The 18,627-nt window shown below is 40.1% G+C and overlaps 1 protein-coding gene across 26 annotated transcripts in view; it reads left to right on the top strand.

The window, feature by feature from the left end:
- ABI3BP (ABI family member 3 binding protein) overlaps window positions 1-18,627 on the top strand; it is a 325,810-nt gene that overhangs the window by 62,079 nt on the left and 245,104 nt on the right. For all 26 annotated transcript variants that reach the window (XM_050956429.1, XM_050956543.1, XM_050956513.1 and 23 more), the window contains exon 3: window positions 18,289-18,362. In XM_050956429.1, the coding sequence (XP_050812386.1) occupies window positions 18,289-18,362 (74 nt within the window). The remainder of the gene's footprint in view (window positions 1-18,288; window positions 18,363-18,627) is intronic.

The raw sequence follows: 18,627 nt of genomic DNA, 5'->3' as shown, positions 1-18,627 counted from the left end.
TAAAAATCTCCAATGATGGAAATTCTACAACCTCCCTAGGCAATTTATTCCAGTGCTTAACCACCCTGACAGGAAATTTTTCCTAATGTCCAACCTAAGCCATCCTTCCTGCAGTTTAAGCCCGTTGTTTCTTGTCGTATCCTCAGAACACATATAGGAATACATAAACATGATTTTCAGGTTTGATTGCCATATATATGCTACTTGGTGCCTCTCAGTAGCTGTCTTTTGATGTGTTCTCTTGAGGATGAAGATGAAATAGCAAAAGTTACATTATAGGGATTTGCAATCTTGTGGCAGATTTCTATAGTGTGCTGATACCTACTCCTCCTGTCATGTGAATATTTTCCCTTAAACCGTCTCCTCACAGAAGCATCTGAGTTCCTTCACTGTTGCATACATGACACTGACATTTAGATATGTGCTCACAAACCCAGTTTGCCTGTACGCCTCAGGTAAGGGTTTCTGTATCCAAGTGAGATGTTATACAAAATCATGCTTGCAGTTAGGTGGACATCACTTTGAAAATTAGAGCCTGACAGTAAATAATTAATGACTTTTACCTATCTTATAGTTGTACTTTCTGATTCTTATGTGCTAACTGAAAGTTCTTGTTTCAGCTTGCCATGAGGGGATATTTACTGGAATTGTTGGTTCAAACTAAACTAGCACAAGTCTGTTGTCTTTTCTGGCATGCTCCAAAGTGTATGTAGCATTTTTCCAAGCTTCTGGGGGCAATGAGATAGGCTAAAGTGCCCTAAGGTATTGTGGTTTATCGCTGTTTCAAATTGTTAGCTGAAGGTTTAAATTCCGGTTTGGGGGAAGGGAAGCTCTTACTGTGCTTTAAGAATTCTTAAAAGTGCCTTGAGATTTGGATAGGTGATTTTATTATGTTATTATAGATACACATTTAAATAAATATTGGAAGGGAAACTCTTACATTTTAACAAATTATTCCCATTATATTTGAAATCCACATTAGGTTTTCTGACAACTCTTCTCTCTTGCATCTATTCATTCCCCATAAAACCCACCACTCTGTACTTTATTAACAAAACCTAAATATGGGGGCCTAATATCTGGAATGAAATCCTCAGAGATTAAAACTCCCACTGACTTCAACTGAGCCAGGATTTCACCCCTGAAAAGGATCCCTTTAAATACTAGATACTTAGGGCTAGACACTCCGCTTTGTGTTGCGGCAATGTTTAAAAAAAAAAAAAGTAGAAAGCAATCACATATTATCTGAAGAACCTATCTGGCTGCCATGGAACCAGATGGCTCTGTCATATTTTGGAGTAGGGCATGTGCTGGAGATGTAGCTGGCAGAGAGGATGTCATGGCTGGAGTGCTACTGAGTACTGGTGGTTCCTTGACTGCTGGAATGACCCTATGGATTATTTCTACTCTGCAATGTAAGCCCAGAGTTAGTAGAACTTGAGTTAGCAGACCTTGGCTTTATTAACATAGGGTTTGGGTGTCTACACTCATTTGTAACCCAAGGCACAGGTGCAGATGCCATAGGTTCTCTAGGGCTCAAACACCCATGGGAAAAAAATAGGGGGTGCTCAGCACCCATGAGCCATAGTTTTGTAACTGAGGTCTGCTCATAGGACCTGTCCTAGCCCAGATGGAGCTTGAGTGTGGAATGTGATAAATTCTGTGCTGCTAACAGCTTCTCCCATTGGGGCAGAGAGTTTGTTTATAAACAGAGTTAGGGTGATTAAGATAACAAAAGGCTTGTCATTAAATTAAATTAACAATTTTTAGATGATCCTGAAAGCATTGCCAGGCACTCCAGTTAAAAGATAGGAAACAAATGGTAGGAATAACTGGTCCATTTTCAGAATGGAGAGAAGTAAATAGTGATGTCCCCCAGAGGGCTGTACTGGGATCTGGGCTATTCAACATATTCGTAAATGATCTGGGAAAGAGGTAAATAGTGAGGTCGTAAAATTTGCAGATGATACAAAATACTCGAGATAGTTAAGTCCAAAGCTGACTGCAAAATGTTACAAAGGGATCTCATGAAACTAGGTGACTTGGCAACAAAATGTTAAATGCAAAGTAGTGCACGTGGCAAAATATAATCCCAGCTATACATACAAAATGATGGGGTCTAAATTAGCTGTTACCGGTCAAGAAAGAGATCTCGGAGTCATTTGCAGTGACTCCACTGCATAGGACTTCCAGAGTACTGCAAATTTATAAGAATCCTTCTCAGTATGCTGTATTATCCTGAACTGTGAAACATTCATTCTCCAGCTTCAGAAGATTTAAAGATTATCTCCAGTCATCAGTGGGGGACAGATGCAACTGAATACACCAGGAACTAGATGTAAATAAGATTGCTGACACTTATCCAGAAAGCTACAGTGAGACGTAATGTCTTTAAAACTGGAACATTAGTGAAGAAGTAGGTGACTGTAATGGTTTTAATATACTGTAATTCATGATAATGTAATTATGTAGTTTATAACAATTTAATCATTATTAAAATAGTAAAGATACCAATGATAGACACATCAATAACTAGAATATAAAAGAAGTGTATAAATATGCTGATAATAGCCTCCACCCCAAAACAGGCAGATCCCCTTCCACCAAACACACATACTTCTTTAAAAGCCCCAATAGGCAAAAACAAAGTCAGTGCCTATGACCCCAGGTTAGGAACTGTTGAACTCTGGGTCTCAACCTGGGGGTGTCTACACAGCATTATTGGGACTGAGTCCAACCACCCATACCCCAGACTCCATAATGCTCTCCCAAAATGTGTCTACCCTAGCCCTTTTGTTCGTGGTGCAGTGTGGGGAAAACTTGATTGTCCACCAGAGGACAAATAAAGTCGACCTGTGGGGTTGTTGGATAATTTTGATGGACACCCAGAGCACAAGCCCAATGGGGCTGTGTCTACACTGCAAAGCAATCGGGTTTGAACCCTGGGTCCTGACTTAACTCAGGCTCACACTTCCACCCCCATGAGCTTTTGGGACCCTGGGTCCAAGTCCTGGGTTAAGGTGAACTGTGTGTAGACAGAAAGGGAGTTATGTATGAGCGTCAGTTCAAGCCCTGGGCTTATATTGTAGTGTACATGGGCCCTGTTGTAGATGGTAGCAAGTTAGATCAGTCCTCTGAGGCTATATCAGGGACTGAAAACCAAATCTGAAAGCGGAAAGTAGGCTTATCGTGTAAACATTGTTATGCTGTCTGGAGTGGCTCATGACCAAGAGTGCCAACTTCAGGGCAGACTGTCAAGGAGCAGGGCAGAGACCCCAAACTGGTTGTGTGTTCTATAATTAGCTTTCACTATCCCAGTAACAAATGTGAACTCCTTAAGCAATATAACAGTATTACCATGGAGTCACAGGGAGTCCCCTTGTGCATTCCAGTCTATCTTGCTACCTAGGCAAAGAGGACTTAGTGATAGATTGTCATTTTACACTAAAGATCACAAAATATTCAGGTTGCTCCTGGTCCTAAGAGACTAGTCACTTACCCCAGGTCAGTCTGTACCTTAGATCTCACACCAAAGACAATGCTTGTAGCCAATCCTATAGTACATTATCTAGGGATTTATTAAGTAAGAAAAGAAATCAGAGCATTATTACAAGGTTAAAGAAGGCAAACATATAAACCCAAATGAGTTTAGTCTATGGTTCTAAAGATGACAGAATTGTAGTAATCTGTGGGCTCTGAATGCCTTTTAGGGCTAACCCAGGTTGACCCTGGGGATCTCTGTTTCTATTTCATAGCTCTGGCTTTGTGAGAGTCCAAACAGCAAAAGAGATGGAAAAATTTTCTCATCAGCTATTTTTATTTCATTCTTCCAGAATTCAAGCTAAGCCCGGCTGTGAAGGGGCAATTAATGAAGTCCTTGTATTGTAATGTACCACAATGACCCTTTAGTTTTAATAGGCCTTCTTGGTGGTCAGGAAACAGTCCCACCTCGCTGGGTTCACAGATTCAGAGTAAGCATTTTTACAGTTTATAAAGCAAAACTTTGAATATTACCTTATAACATGTGATAAAGAAATTGTGAGATTAATGCATGCAGCAATTTACAAGCATTTCATAAAGACTAAATACATTGTTATAAGTTCAATACACATCTTAACCATACTAACACACAGGGGAAACAGACTAGTTTCCAGCAATGAATTTATCAGTGAGTAGCTGAGACCTAAAGTCTTGGCAAAAGCTGACACCTGGTTTGCCAGCATCACAAACAAACAATTAATTTGTCAGTTCTTTAAACACAAATATGCTCACTCATTAAACGTGGCTTTAATGTCCAATCTGTCATTCTTATGTACCATGATTTTTTTCCTTAAAATAAATAAATAAATAACCCCAAACGAAAACACCACTACAAGAAGAAAAAATTCAATGAAGTTTGAAGATGTTGGCTAATGTAATAGAAACTTAAAAGCATATCTATAAGAAGTTAATTATTATTAATTCTGTAAGCACTGGAAATTTAAGAGTTATAGCTTTTAAAAGTCAGAAAAATCAGGTAGCAGGGATCAACATTCAGAACAGATAATATTCTACACTAGAACTTTCACATAAATTCTGCACACTTGATTACCTTGCAGTTCAAACTCTAATAAGGGTCACGAAACATGCTATTTATGATATGAAGTAGCTGTGAATCTTTGGCATTGTTGGTACAGAGATGCTTAAAATATTCTAATTCTGAATTCATTTTAAGGATTCTTTGAGAGTGATTGAAAATAGTGAAAAACAACATTAGCAGCTTGACAGGCCATCGTGCAAAACCAGGTGAATGTGTATGAACTCACTTTTCACTGTTCGAAATATTTACATCATCATCTCTCACTATATATTCAGTTCCCGTAAACAATATCTTTTCTCTCATTGTTTTTTATTTGTTTTTGGTTTATTTCTTTTAATATTGGAATATTTAGGGGATTTTCCAAATATTTTCAGAGTCTATATGTTACAATTTTTAGTGATGTCTGGCAAGTGCACATAGTAAAGAGAATCTGAGTAGTAGAAGTTGGTGTGTGATTGACATTAACACTACTGAGTCTTAACGAGTTTGATGTTGGTTTGCTGGGAGACGGAGGGACTGAAGTGAAAGTTGGGGAAAAATTACAAAATTTGGAACTCTTCGATCACATCCCTAATGTTCTCTATAAAATTACTAGAAGTTCTTGTAGGACTGCTGTATGTTGTTTATAATTTTTTTTCATTTTGCAGAAGATGTATATGTTAATACTACAGTTGTTTTTTAAAGACTTTGTCTGGATTCCAGAATCTGTTACACTGATGTAAATTGACTCCAGGGGAATTACTCCATATTCACATCAATCCTTTATTAGTACTATATCATGATCTGTTTAATAGGTCTTGGGGTTGGCATACCAAATGGATGTGGCATGTGGCTGCTTCAGCATAAATATTATCTAGTTTATGAACATCACTGGAAAGTGAGAGTGGCAAAATTGGTTGCAATGTCAACTGGTGCATTGGTATTCTCTCTTCTAAAGATACTGTGGTTGGCAACTGCTCTGCTACATTTGGATTTTGTTTTCCCCTGAAGTATTATAGCTTTACAAGTGCTATTTGCATTGTCCACTAGTTCCATTATCCATTGTGCGCAGAGCAGAGGACAATATAGTTCAGTACTACAAGCCCGTGAAAGGTACCACTGAAAGGTAAAACCATTTTGACAGGGCTTTGGAGCTGTGCTCCAGCTCTGCTCCAGCTCCAGGCAAAAACCTGCAGCTCCACTGCTCTGGAGCTGCTCCGTGCTCCAGCCCCAGGCTTCGCTTCAAAGCCCTGCATTTTGGTTCCCATTTGGCAATAAGAGAATCATTAGTGCTTTAGCAAGGAGAGCAGCTGGCACTGAATATCAAGAATGAAATAAGTTTTAAACATTTAGGCCATACTTTAACTTACTTTTAAGAATAGTGGCATATATTAATAGGAAGCTTTTCATCCAAAATTATCCTCCAGTCAGTGCTTTAACTGCCTGTATAGGAATCACTCAAATACTACTGAAAGATAGTGGGTGAAACACAAGAGCCATTCCACACCAGTCCTATGTAGCAGGTGATTAGGAGTGTAGGAGAAATTTAGGGAGGCAGAATGCAATTACCCAAGTTGGAATTAATCCACCTCTACTTCTATGAAAAGTGCCACAGGATGCTCAACAATCGTGAGTGAACAGGTCCTTGGTTTTGTACATCTATACTGCAGTAAAAACCCATGGCACTAAGTCTCAGAGCCTGGGTTAGGTGGCTTGGGCATGTGGGACTTTAAAATTGCAGTGTAGATGTTTGATCTCAGGCTGGAGCCAAGGCTCTGAGATCTCGCCTCCCTCCAGCCCAAGCTGGAACATCTACACTGCAATTTTTAGTCCTGCAGGCTGAGCCCTGCAAGTCTGAGACAACTGACCCAGGCCAGCTATGGCTGTGCCATGGGTTTTCATTGCAATGTAAACATACCCTCACTGGCAAGACAGACACTGCCTAATTGTAAGTTACAGGACAATGGAACAAGTACAGTAGACACATGTACTGAATTTTCTAAAACAGAGCTCAGTCCTGCTCCTGTTGAATCAGCGACAAAAGTCCTTTGGTATCAGTGGTGCTGAATCTGGGCCATAGCTGACAGCGACTTACAGGGCCCGCTCCAGGCACCAGCGCAGCAAGCAGGTGCCTGGGTCAGAGGGAAGGACCTGCTGCCGAAGAATCGAAGAATGAAGTGGCACGGTGGAGCTGTCGCCGATCACAGCATTTTTTTTTTCCCCTAGCTGCTTGAGGCGGCAAAAACCCTGCATCCAGAGCTGGCCCTTGCGACTTACATAGTGATGGATGAGGACTGCAGGCACAATTTGAAAACCCATTTAGTCATACCAATCTGAGTTATCATCTGTGAAGTCTGAACTTCGTTAAAGTTAAGTGAGAGTTCATATGGCATCCTAAATAGAAAGATAATTAACATGGATGTGGGACAAAACACAAGCTGAAATTGAGTATTTAGTATTTTTTCCAAAGTTGTTCCATGAAACAAAACAGTAGGAAGGTAGAAAACTTAACTTGGCAGTGAACAAAACTTGGCACCTGTCAGAGACCTTGGTCTCCGCTTTTTTGCTGTTTCAAACCTCCGCTTCACCTGGACTGTGTTTGTTTGATGCTACCTTAACTCCTGTTTTAATGTTTTAATACATATTGTGACCTGCTAATTTTCTTCTGTTAATTTGAAAATAAAAGTATCTTGCACTTAGGTCATGTCTTAACTCATGTTTGTTTGGTTTTTTAATGGCTGGAAAGAACTGGATCATTTAACAAATATAAGTAAGATTTTAAGGAAAGATCAGACTATTAGATTTGGCCTTTGTCTTAAGCCTATGTGCAAAATTTTAATGTTTCAAGGGACCTAGGTTCCAGATATTTTTGATCTTTTTTTTCCCAAAGCCATAAAACACATTGAAGTTATGTAAAAAAGATTATATTGTCCCAGAATGAAGAATAGTTGAGCAATTCCCTCTGTCCTGTTGAATCAACAGAAACTTGTCATGAGTTCATGAGACAAGAAGCTGTTCAATAACACCTGGACAAACCTTTACTGAAAATAATATCTTTCTAAAGATTGGAGGTTTTGTTACATGAAAATTTGCTTGGTGAAATAGATCAATCAGCTCATAGAGTGGCTGTCTCCAAATCCAGTCTTCTTTTGGGCAGATGGCAAAACATACTAAATTCAGTAAAAAAAAAAATTAGTACCCATGAAATATAACTCAGGGCACACCCTAAACTGAATGAAATTTTGAACTCTTTAGACAATTTTACCAGAATTTAACATATTTCCCATGATTTGTTGAGTCTTTAATTTCACATAGGTCAATATACTTTAAATTTGAGATGTTTAAATGGAATCAAACAAAAGCCATTGATTTCTGAAGACAGGATTTCTGCATCTGAAACAGGACCAGTGATTGCAATTTAAGGTTGCATTTTCTCCATTCTCAAAAGAAAATGTTTTTTTCTGATCAGTTATCTGTTAAACAAGAACAGAGGGATATACAGCATTTCATGCTCAGCTGCCAAAACAAAGGCTTGTTTGGATCTAACAATTGTTGATTTCAAGCCAGCTCCACTTTAAAATGTCATATTTAGCTATTAGGTATTGGAGTATGAAATTCTGGTGGATGACTGGAAGATTACACTCTCTCTCATTCAATCCCCTTCCTAGAAATCTACCATTCTTGGATGTAGCTTCTGGTGTGGTTTAAAAAAAACCACCAAAAAAACCCAATCCAGCTGAAGCTGGAACCTAAACTTAATATAGAAGAAATATTGTACTGACAAGAGTTGTGTCTCAAGTCCAGTGAAGGATAAGGGGCCTGATTCTCAGCTGCCATAAAATGGCATAGCTCCATTGAAGCTGACTTGGGAATTACAGGTGTTCAGTTCCTTTCAAAATTTGGCTCAACTATGCTGAAGATCTCCAACATAATTGAACAGACTGTAAATGTGTTATGAATCATTTTCTTGCAAATGTATAGGTATCCTTTATATCTCCCTGTGAAAATTTGGGGTTAAGTAGTCTTTGAAAAAGAGAGCAGCCTTTAGGGTTCTTGCTATTTAACTTCTTGTTTTTGAGCCATTCTTCTACTGTATATAAGTAAAAATGGATTATTTAACTGCATGCCTCATAAAAGGAAGTATTACTACGTTAGTAGGGGTTTTTTGCAGTATGTTAATGTTCAGTATAGCCAATGGACAATTCTTCACTGGCCCCTGAAAGTGAATTTGTTGTCTCAGTCCAACAATTGGTTTCCACGTCACAAAAAATCATCACAACAATTCCCATCAATATGTACGTGTGATGGTTTGTGAAATCTATATAAAATTTATTAATTCTGATTGATTCTAGGACCTTTATGTATAACTAACCATAAGTGTGTATTGAATCAATCATTTGCTGACAGAAACCATGTCGTGTATCACATACCCTGTCTGGAAGTAGCTACAGGAAGAAGTAGTTGTTAACATGGGATGTCTTTGCCCTGATAATCAATGGATTTGCTAAAGAGATTGGCTAAACTGAAGGAAAGTGGTTATCCCAGGTTGCCTTCAGGGAGAGAGGGAGGAATAATGGAAATTCCTCAAGGGAAAAGGAGAACAAAGGAGGAGGATGTTAGAAGCTGCTGTGAAGACACATGCTCTCTGAGCTAGGGAAATCATTTGGCCACCCAACCTGAATAAGCCATATCTTACTTATATTTGTTAAATGATCCAGTTCTTTCCAGCCATTAAAAACCAAACAAACACGAGTTAGGACATGGCCTAAGTGCAGGATACTTTTATTTTCAAATTAATAGAAGAAAATTAGCCAGAGAACTTGTTTAGGGGCACAGAGAGAGAATATGAAGGCTGAACAGGAGGAGAGAAGGGTCCTGGTATCCTGAAGAACTGACCAACAACTCCAATAGCTTTTGGAGTAGTGAGGACACCTGAGGGAGGGTTTTTGTATGCAGGTTTTGTTGGTTTTGGTTGGATTTGTAAGTCTCTAGGCCTTCTTCTAGGAATACAGTGATCATATATTTAAGTTACTTTGCAAAGCTTCTGAGTTTATTGCTGTAACTGTTACATGTCCCTGAAGGGTTAATGTGTAACCAGGGGTGACTAAATTACTGGGGAGATTTGTGGGATTCAGCACTGATCTTGGAGCCTAGGACAGCTGGACATCCAGGAAGGGATACTAGTCTGGGCATCTGTACCCCAGGCCTGAGCTTGAGGGTATGTCTACACAGCAACTAAACACCTGTGACTGACCTGTACCAGCCATCTTGGGCTCACGGGGCTTGGGCTGTGGGGCTGTTTCATTGTTATGTAGACTTGCTGCAAGGTAGGAGGTTTCCAGAGTCTAAGCTCCAGCCCGAGCCTGAAAGTCTACATAGCAATGAAACAGCCCTGCAACCTGAGCCCTGTGAGCCCATGTCAGCTGGCACAGGCCAGATACATGTCTCCAGTTGCTGTGTAGTGTGACGGATTCAGACCAGAAAAATATAAGAGTGGTGGAAGGCAGGTATATCAGCCTTCAGAATGAGCAGGTCCTGTTCCCTGGATAGCCAAACAAAGGCTATTCCAGACCAATTAAGACACCTGACTCCAATTAACCAGTTAAGGCCGTTGGGCTAATGGAGACAGCTGGGACCAATCAAAGTCCCACTTATACTGTTTAAAAGCTCCTTCCAGTGCCCTCCAGGAGGCCGAGGTGAAAGGATCTGGAAGAGAGGAAGCATTGCTGAATCCTGAGGTAAGGATGAAGCTAGGAAGAATGGACCATGGGGGAAGTGGCCCAGGGAATCAAAGTGGCATCAGTGGTGAAGGGAAAGCCACCAACAGCTGCTACCATTAGGGTTCCTGGGCTGGAACCCAGAGTAGAGGGTGGGCCCAGGTTCCCCCGTCCCCCAGTACTCGGTCCAGGCAGGAGGCTGAACTGCACCTACTGAGCTCTACAGAGCAACAGAGACGGGGGGTATTCCCCCTTCCCATCTCCCATACTGGCCAGTGATGAAAGTAACTCAATAGGCTGTGACTCTTGCCACTACTCTGAGAAAGGGAAGTCACACTGGGGCTTTACTGAGTTTCTGAGGCCACCGAACCCACCAATACAGGCTCAGAACTTTGTCACACTAGATATACCCTGAGAGGCCAGGGCCAGAGACAGAGCCTGGATGCTGCTCAGGCTCAGTGGGATTAGCAGCATGCGGGTCCTAGTGTTCAGATCTAAACAAATCAGTCTGGTGAGTGTCCATCAAGGGGAGCATAACCAGGTAGGTGACAGTGCTTTTCAGCAACACAGAAGCCAGAGATTCAGTCAGCATGAAGACTCAATAACCTTCTCACTCAAATGGGAGAAACATTAAATTACAGCACAGGACTGGGAGTCAAGAACTCTAATTTCTAATCCTGGCTCTGTGGTAGACTCACTGTGTGAAACTGAGCAAGTCACTCTTCCTTTCTACACTTCTGCTTCTCCATCTGCAAAATGAGATAATAATTCCCTACTTTACAGGAGTATTTTAAGGCTAAGTTAATCAATTTATGTGTGGTGCTTGTTTGATGGCTTTCATCAAATGGCTGAAGAATAATAAGGTATCTGAACCTGATGGAATCCCTGTTAAAATCTTCAAAGAAGCGGGAGAAGAACTGGCTCATCAGCTTACATCTTAATCGTCAATATTTGGAATGAAGAAGAAATTCCAGCTGATTTTAGGGATGCCATGATCATCATCATCTTCAAAGAAGGAGACAAATCAGATTGTGGAAAGTACCAAGGAATTGCCCTGTTGTCCATTTCTGGAAAGATTCTTGCCAGAATCCTCCTTACCTGCTGCTTCCCTTGGCCAAGGAAATCCTCACAGATTCACAGTGTGGATTCAGACCATCTCGAGGTACCATCAACATGATCTTCACTGCCCACCAACTTCAGGAAAAGTTCCACAAGCAACATCAACATCTGTATATAGTCTTCATCAATCTCATTAAAGCATTCAACTCCATCAGTCGTGAGGCTCTGTGGAGAGTTCTTAAATTTGGATGCCCACCAAAATTTGTTGCTACCTTCCAATCCTCCACAGCAACATGTCTGTGATGGTCATCAGCAATGGATCCAAAAACGGACCCCCTCCTAGTCAAAATAAGAGTCAAGCAAGGCTGTGTCATCACTCCAAGCCTTTTCTCCAGCTTCCTTGCTGTTATCCTCCATCTCATTGCTGACAAGCTCCAGGCTTGACATCCAATAGAGAATGGATGGCAAGCTTTTCAACGTCTATCACTTTCTATCCAAGACAAAGCCTTTCACTAAATCAGTTGCTGAACTCTAATATGTGGATAACTGTGCCCAGTGCACTCTCTCAGAAGATCTTCAAAAAACAATCAGCACTTTTTTTCAGAGGCCTAAGTCAGCCTCATGTTTAACATCCAGAAAACTAAACTACTCCACCAACAGGCTCAGAATTACCAGGATCCTGCTCCTGTAATGCAGCTCAATAAAGAGACCCTGGAGAACCTGGAGGACTTCCTTTACCTTTCCAGCTATCTGTCACAGAAAGTTGATGCTGATTAGGAAATTCAACACTGCCTTAAATATACCACTGCAATTTTCAGATGCTTGAGAAAACGTGTCTTCAAAGATCGTGATATCAGGAATCAAACCAAGCTTCTTGTTCTCTTGTACAGTGCTGAAATCTGGGTCATGTACAGTAGACACCTCAAGGTTCTTGAATGATACCATCAACAGTGCTTCCGAAAGATCTTCCAGATCAAGTGGGATGACTGACGCACCAAGCCAGAATCTGCAGCATTGAAGCTATGATCATCAGCCGCCAATTTCATTGGGCTAGTCATGTTCTTCGAATGCCAGAAAATCTACTTCTGAAGCAGATAATTTTCTCACAACTGAGCCATGGTTGACAGTCCAGGGATGGGTAAAAAAAGCGCTTTAAAGACACACTCAAAGCCAACATGAATTTATGTCAATATTGCACATCTTCATAGAAAATCCAATCCCTTGATTGATCAAAATGGAAAAGGACTTTGTGGCAAGGATGCTAGTATTCTGAAATCCAACGGAGACAACAGGAAATGGAGAAATAGAAAGGGAGGAAAGAACGTGCCGCAGCCTAATTTAACAATCCAGATCTGCCCCTTCCACTGGGAACTGTCTGTGCCAACTATGACAAAATCTGTGGGTCCCAGATTGGTCTCATTAGCCACCTGCAGAGCCCCCAGCAATAACTGGCCATCGTTTTATTGGACGAGTCATCCTCGAACTCCAAGGGATTGCCAACAACGGTGCTTGTATGCTATGTTGATTGGCACTGTACACATACATACAAATAAATTAAAATAAACTATGATCTTGAACTCTTACACATGCAGTAAAACGTTTGGGTCTGCTCCATAACCTCTCCCAAGCATATTTCTATATTATAATTTTTGTTAGCATAGTTTAGACCTGAATTTTAATGTTGTCAGGACTGCAACATGAACTTTACTGTGTGATTTAAATTGTTCCAGTGTCATAATCATTGACCTTAATGAGGATTAACATAATAAAATACAATGTTGACTTAAATTTAGTTTAGTAATTTTGGCTCTAATGTCAGACAGTTGGTTCCTAGTCCTATCCATTATAACAAAAAAAATCCCTTTTGAAAAATAAAGTGCTTCCTTTTAAAATAGTGTTATCAGGGAAATGAGTTCATTGGAAAATGTGGCTATGCTCTATTCTTCACATGTAGTGTACTTGCCAACCTCCATGAAGGGTGAGTGAACAACGCCCAACATAACACATTTTTTCTGAGAACAGATTTCAAATATAGAACAGAAAGAGATTATAAAACCAACAACTGTATATAAATATTAGATTTTGGTGTGTAGGGTGAAGGTGAGTGGAAGAAGTTTATGCTTTTTTGAATAAACTCTTCATTATGGTAAACCGTGTCTATTATGTGTTGCTGCACATCCTATTCCAGACTCTTCTCTAATCTCACAAATTGAGTGTGTTTTCTGCTCAGTATTTGGATGGGAGACCCCCCAGGATTAACCCAGGTTGCTTCAGGAAATAGCAGGGGAAACTGGCAGATCTAAACAGCCTTGATAACACATTTCAGACAGCCAATAGACCTTTTATTAATAAAAATACTGGCATGTGGTGCATTCCAAGGAGCAACATTTGCTCTTTGTGAGCCAATGCAAAGTAAGGCAAGACTTAAAACCAAGTTTGTGGGTGTTAAAGATTCCATGGCACTTTGTACAGGGATAGAGGGCAATGTGATCTCTCTCGCTAGCTCGCTTGAATATTCAGTAGAAGATTGAGTTGGGAGAACAGGAAAACCAAGTCAGTATTTTCAAGGTTTGGGGTATTTAAAATTAGCCCCTTAAATTCTACTACTGTTCTTTGTCTTACTCAGCCACTAACTGTGTGATCTTAGGCAAAGTCATCTTGTATTGGACCAACCTCTGTCGGTGAGAGATGAGCTTTTGAGCTACACAGAACTCTTCTTCGGGTCTGGGAAAAGGAACTCTTAGTACATTCCCTGGCCTGAAGAAGAGCTCTGTGTAGCTCGAAAATTTGCCTCTCTCACCAACAGAAGTTGGTCCAATAAAAGATATTACCTCACCCACCTTGTCTCTCGGATAACCTGGGATCAATATGGCTACAACAACACTGCATGATCTTGGGCGAGTCATTTAGGCTTAAATTGTCACATGCTCACTAATTTTGAACACCCCTGTTTTGGCTGCCCAACTTGAGAAACCCATGGGTGTTAAGAACCTCACAGTTTCAGCTGATTTCAGTGGGAGTATAGGTGGAAAATCCAGGCACTTCATATCTTGAATTGAGAACCAAAAATGAAGTCTTTTGAAAATGTAAGGCCTTAATCTCTCTTCTCTGAGTTTACCCATCTGTAAAATTTCATATTAATAATACTTACCTCACAGGGCTGTTGTAGTGTTTAAGGAACTAATGGTTTAAAGAGTTTGAGATTGTTAAAGGCAGTACCATAACTTTTTCTCAATAATTTTCAAACATAACAAATGATTTGTTTCAAACTGTGTGATGAATGAAGTTTTGGATTAGTTCCTGTTTAATTTTCACTATATTTCTGATTCCTGATTGAAGTTTTGTGTACACTGAAAATTTGCATTAGTTAACTAAAATTGATTTAAAATCGATCTTGTAAAATCAGTTCAGATTCTAATGCAGATGGTGTTAAACCAGATTAACTTTACTGCATTCAGTTTCTTTTAATTCAGATGCAGTCTGAACCCATTTAAAAGCAAGCATTAAACTAGTTTAAGTACATCTATGTTACGGGTTTCCACATATTTAACTGTATTGATTTAATTAAATCAATTAAAAATCCATGAAACTTTTCCAATACAGAGAAGGCATCAGATGTGGTATTCTAAGATTCCGTCTGTGCCTCCGCACACACATAAAAAACAAACAAACAAACAAAAAACAGTTTTTTCCCTGGCCCTTTATGTACTTATGTAGAACACCAGTGAAAGTTCTTCTCTTTGGTTTCTCTTAATTGCAGTACTGCTTTGTAATGCATAATGATTGTATCTTATAGTAGCACAATGATTTTTATGTTGACACCCATATTTAAAATTGTAGGTAAAACAGTCCAGATCAATTTACTGTGTTGCCAAATTCTGCCCTCAAATATACCTACCCAACTCCCATGATTTCTGTTAGAGTTGTGCAGACATATCTGAGAGCCGAAAGGGGCATTAAATGTTAATTAATTAAAGGAGTAGAAAGATTGGTTTATCTGATCTCTGATGTCGCAGGAGTAAGGAAAATCGCTATTTTCCTTCCTTTTTCTGAAGATAAGTTTCCCAAAACTATTAACACTCCTCCCCTCTGAACATTGTTTTAGTCAAACAGCTTATTATTCTAAGCTGTGGGGTGAAGTTATCTGGCTTTCACTGCCAGAAACATCTCTTGAACTGCAGCCTCACAACGTGAGTTTGTGCTCTTTGAGGGTGTATCAAACATACTGAGAATTTGTTAGCCTGGGTATAAAAATAACAGCAAGACTTGATTTTGCTTCATTTCACTGTTTCCTATGAAGAACAATATTTCCAATGATTTTACAAGCTGGTTCTCAATCAATCCAGCCAGCCAGCAAGTGACTCTGACTCTTGAAAACAGCTGTAGTTCTGACTTGCAACTCTAGCTTTATGAAAACGTAATGCTACTCTAGCAGGGCTCAGTTTAAAAACAATTTTCATCAGTTTCAAACTCTTTGATTTTATTTAGGGGGCTAATGGCTATGGGATTTGTTTTTGTTATTTAAATGTAGCATCTTTAGCCATTATAACAAAGTGCACTGTATATTAAAAAAATTAAGTGGGGTTAGGATTGAGGCTACGTATCTTTTACTTAAGGATAAAATTTTTATGAGAACTTTGTAGTTTTCTAAATAAATTAAATAAAAATAGAAAACCAGGATACTAAGTGTTAAGATTAAATTTAAATAAATGTAAACATTTGAATGTGTGGAAAATGCACATTTGGCTGGCAAGAAAATTGCTAGCAATAGCTCAACTATTACATTAAAAATATTATTTGTATTTTAATAGTAGCCGGAGATCCTAATGAAGATCTATGCCTGTTTTGCTACGCATAAGACATAGTTCTGGCCCAAAGATGCTCATCATAAAAATACTACTTGCATTTATCTAGTGCCTTTATCCAAAATTATCAAAGCATTTAACCATTTAATTAAACCTCATAGTATCTCTTTGAGAGGGGTAAGTAACACATTTAATTTTACAGAGGGGGAACTGAGGCACATGCCAAATGACTTGCTCAAAGTCCAAATTCAGTCAGTGGTGGAGTGGAGAATAGAACCGAGCACATCTGACTCCCTCTGCTTTGCAGTGGCTGCTAGATCATGCAAGTATTAAATGATTAAATATCAGTCTATGCGCTTATACTCTGGTTTAGTTAAAGTAGTATAAACTAAACTAGAAAAAGGCACTCTTACTCTGGAATAAGTTTGTCCACATGGGGACTTACACTGGTATAACTATAGCAGTATAATTTTACCTGTTTAACTATGCAGGGGAGTTTCACCAAATAGACAATCGTTGAGCCACAATGGTTTCCATCCCCTCTCTACCACTTACATGCGCGTGACTAGGATTGCTAGGGTGGGGGATTTCCAAGGTAACCTGTGAAAGTCCTCTGCTCCAGGAACCTCCACTTCTGTAGCAACAATAGTCATCAGACCCTCAGCCTCTTAACGAATATCTTCACTCAGGGCATGTCTTCACTAGAATCTTAAGTCAACCTATCTTAGGTTGACAATACAATCAGTGTAAGGAACACAGCGTCTACACAGATCCTGTGTCGCCCTAACTACGTCAACATAAGCTGTACACCTCTTTTGGAGGTGGAGGGCAGGTCTACACTGCCGCTTAAGTTGATCTAACTTATGTCACTTAGGGATGTGAAAAAGCACCCTCTACTCCCTGAGCATCGCAATTTTCACATTGTCCACACCAACTCTATGTCAGTGGGAGATGCTATTCCGACATAGCTTGTCTCCAGCTGACATCACTTACGCTTCTTGCCGAGGTTGAATAATTATGCTGATGGGAGAGCGTTCTCCAGTTGGCATAGCGCATCTTCTCCAGACATGCCACAGGGGCACAGCTAGATTGACTCAACTATGCCGATGTAGACTTGCCTGGAGTTATGTCTTTGGTGTAGTAGGGCACTTACATCAGCAGGAGCAAGGCTGTAGTGTAGACACTGACATAGTTAGGTCGTCATAAGGTGTCTTATGTCTACCTAACTCTCTGTAATGTAGACCAAGCCTCAGTATCACAGACACTGACTTTTATTTTTCCTGGTGGGTGCTCCACCCCCGCTCTTCTTCCCTGAGACCCGTCCCTCGCTCTCCCTCTTCTTGCCCTCGAGCACCTCTCTCCAGCTGCCAAACAGCTGATCGGCGGCCCCGCCATACAGATGTGGCTAGTGAGTGCTGAGCACCCTGTTTTTTTCCCGTGAGTGCTTGATCCCCGTAGCACCCACAGAGTCAGTGCCTATGCTCAGAATCCTTTGGATTCCATCCTCTACTCCATTCCCTGCCCCATCCTGCTGCTTCCCTTTCTGTCATCACCACTTCTTACTTTGCCCACTTGTTCCATCTGTAAGCAAATAACATGTAGCCCTAGTAGAGTAGCTAAAAACTTTGTATCCCATCACCTTGTACCCGGTTTCCTCTCTCTTTTGGAATGTCTGTTTAAACTGTAACTGTTTTTCATGTAGGGATGTGTCTTTTGTTTTTTTCAAATCTCTCTGATAGTGCCTAGAATGTTTCTGGATTGCCAGTGAATAAATCATAGACTGAAAAAAAATTACAGAAATTGTTAAATCTTAGGCCATGGCTACACTGGTGCTTTACAGCGCTGCAACTTTCGTGCTCAGGGGTGTGAAAAAAACACCCCCCTGAGTGCTGCAAGATACAGCGCTGTAAAGCCTCAGTGTAAACAGTGCCGCAGCATTGGGAGCGCGGCTCCCAGCGCTGCAAGCTACACCCGTAGAGGATGTGGAGTACGTGCAGCGCTGGGAGGCGCTGCTACCACACTCGAAACTTCGAAGTGAAGTATAGCCATACCCTCAATTAAATATTCCACTATTCACCAGGAATAATTAATTGATCATTTTTAAAAACAAATTGTGAATTTAAACTAATTACCAAATTGTTATTTCCAGATGCTGAGCCAAGATACTTGATTACGGTGCGATCTGCACCCATTCCAAATCACAAGAAAACCTGCTCAGGTAAGGTAACATTACCACATTTTTTTATATACAGTCAAATCAAGACAGAATATTGTTTTTATTTAGTGTGGATCAAATTTTCTGATGTGGCTGAGCAAATCCAACATTTGTGTGATTCAAATAACAATGTAAGGATGTGCATCTACACAGTATTCACTCATGGATGTTCTGATTAAGAAACCTAGACGCAGTTTTTGGAGGGTCCTTCTTTATAATTTCTCATGTTGAAAACTGAGATTTAACATATTTCTTTTTTCTAGAATATGGGAT

This window comes from Gopherus flavomarginatus, chromosome 1 (genome assembly GCF_025201925.1).
Source record: "Gopherus flavomarginatus isolate rGopFla2 chromosome 1, rGopFla2.mat.asm, whole genome shotgun sequence".
In the NCBI taxonomy this organism is placed as follows: domain Eukaryota; kingdom Metazoa; phylum Chordata; order Testudines; family Testudinidae; genus Gopherus; species Gopherus flavomarginatus.
Note: the sequence above shows the minus strand (reverse complement) of the source record. Positions and strands in the feature narration are given on the sequence as shown.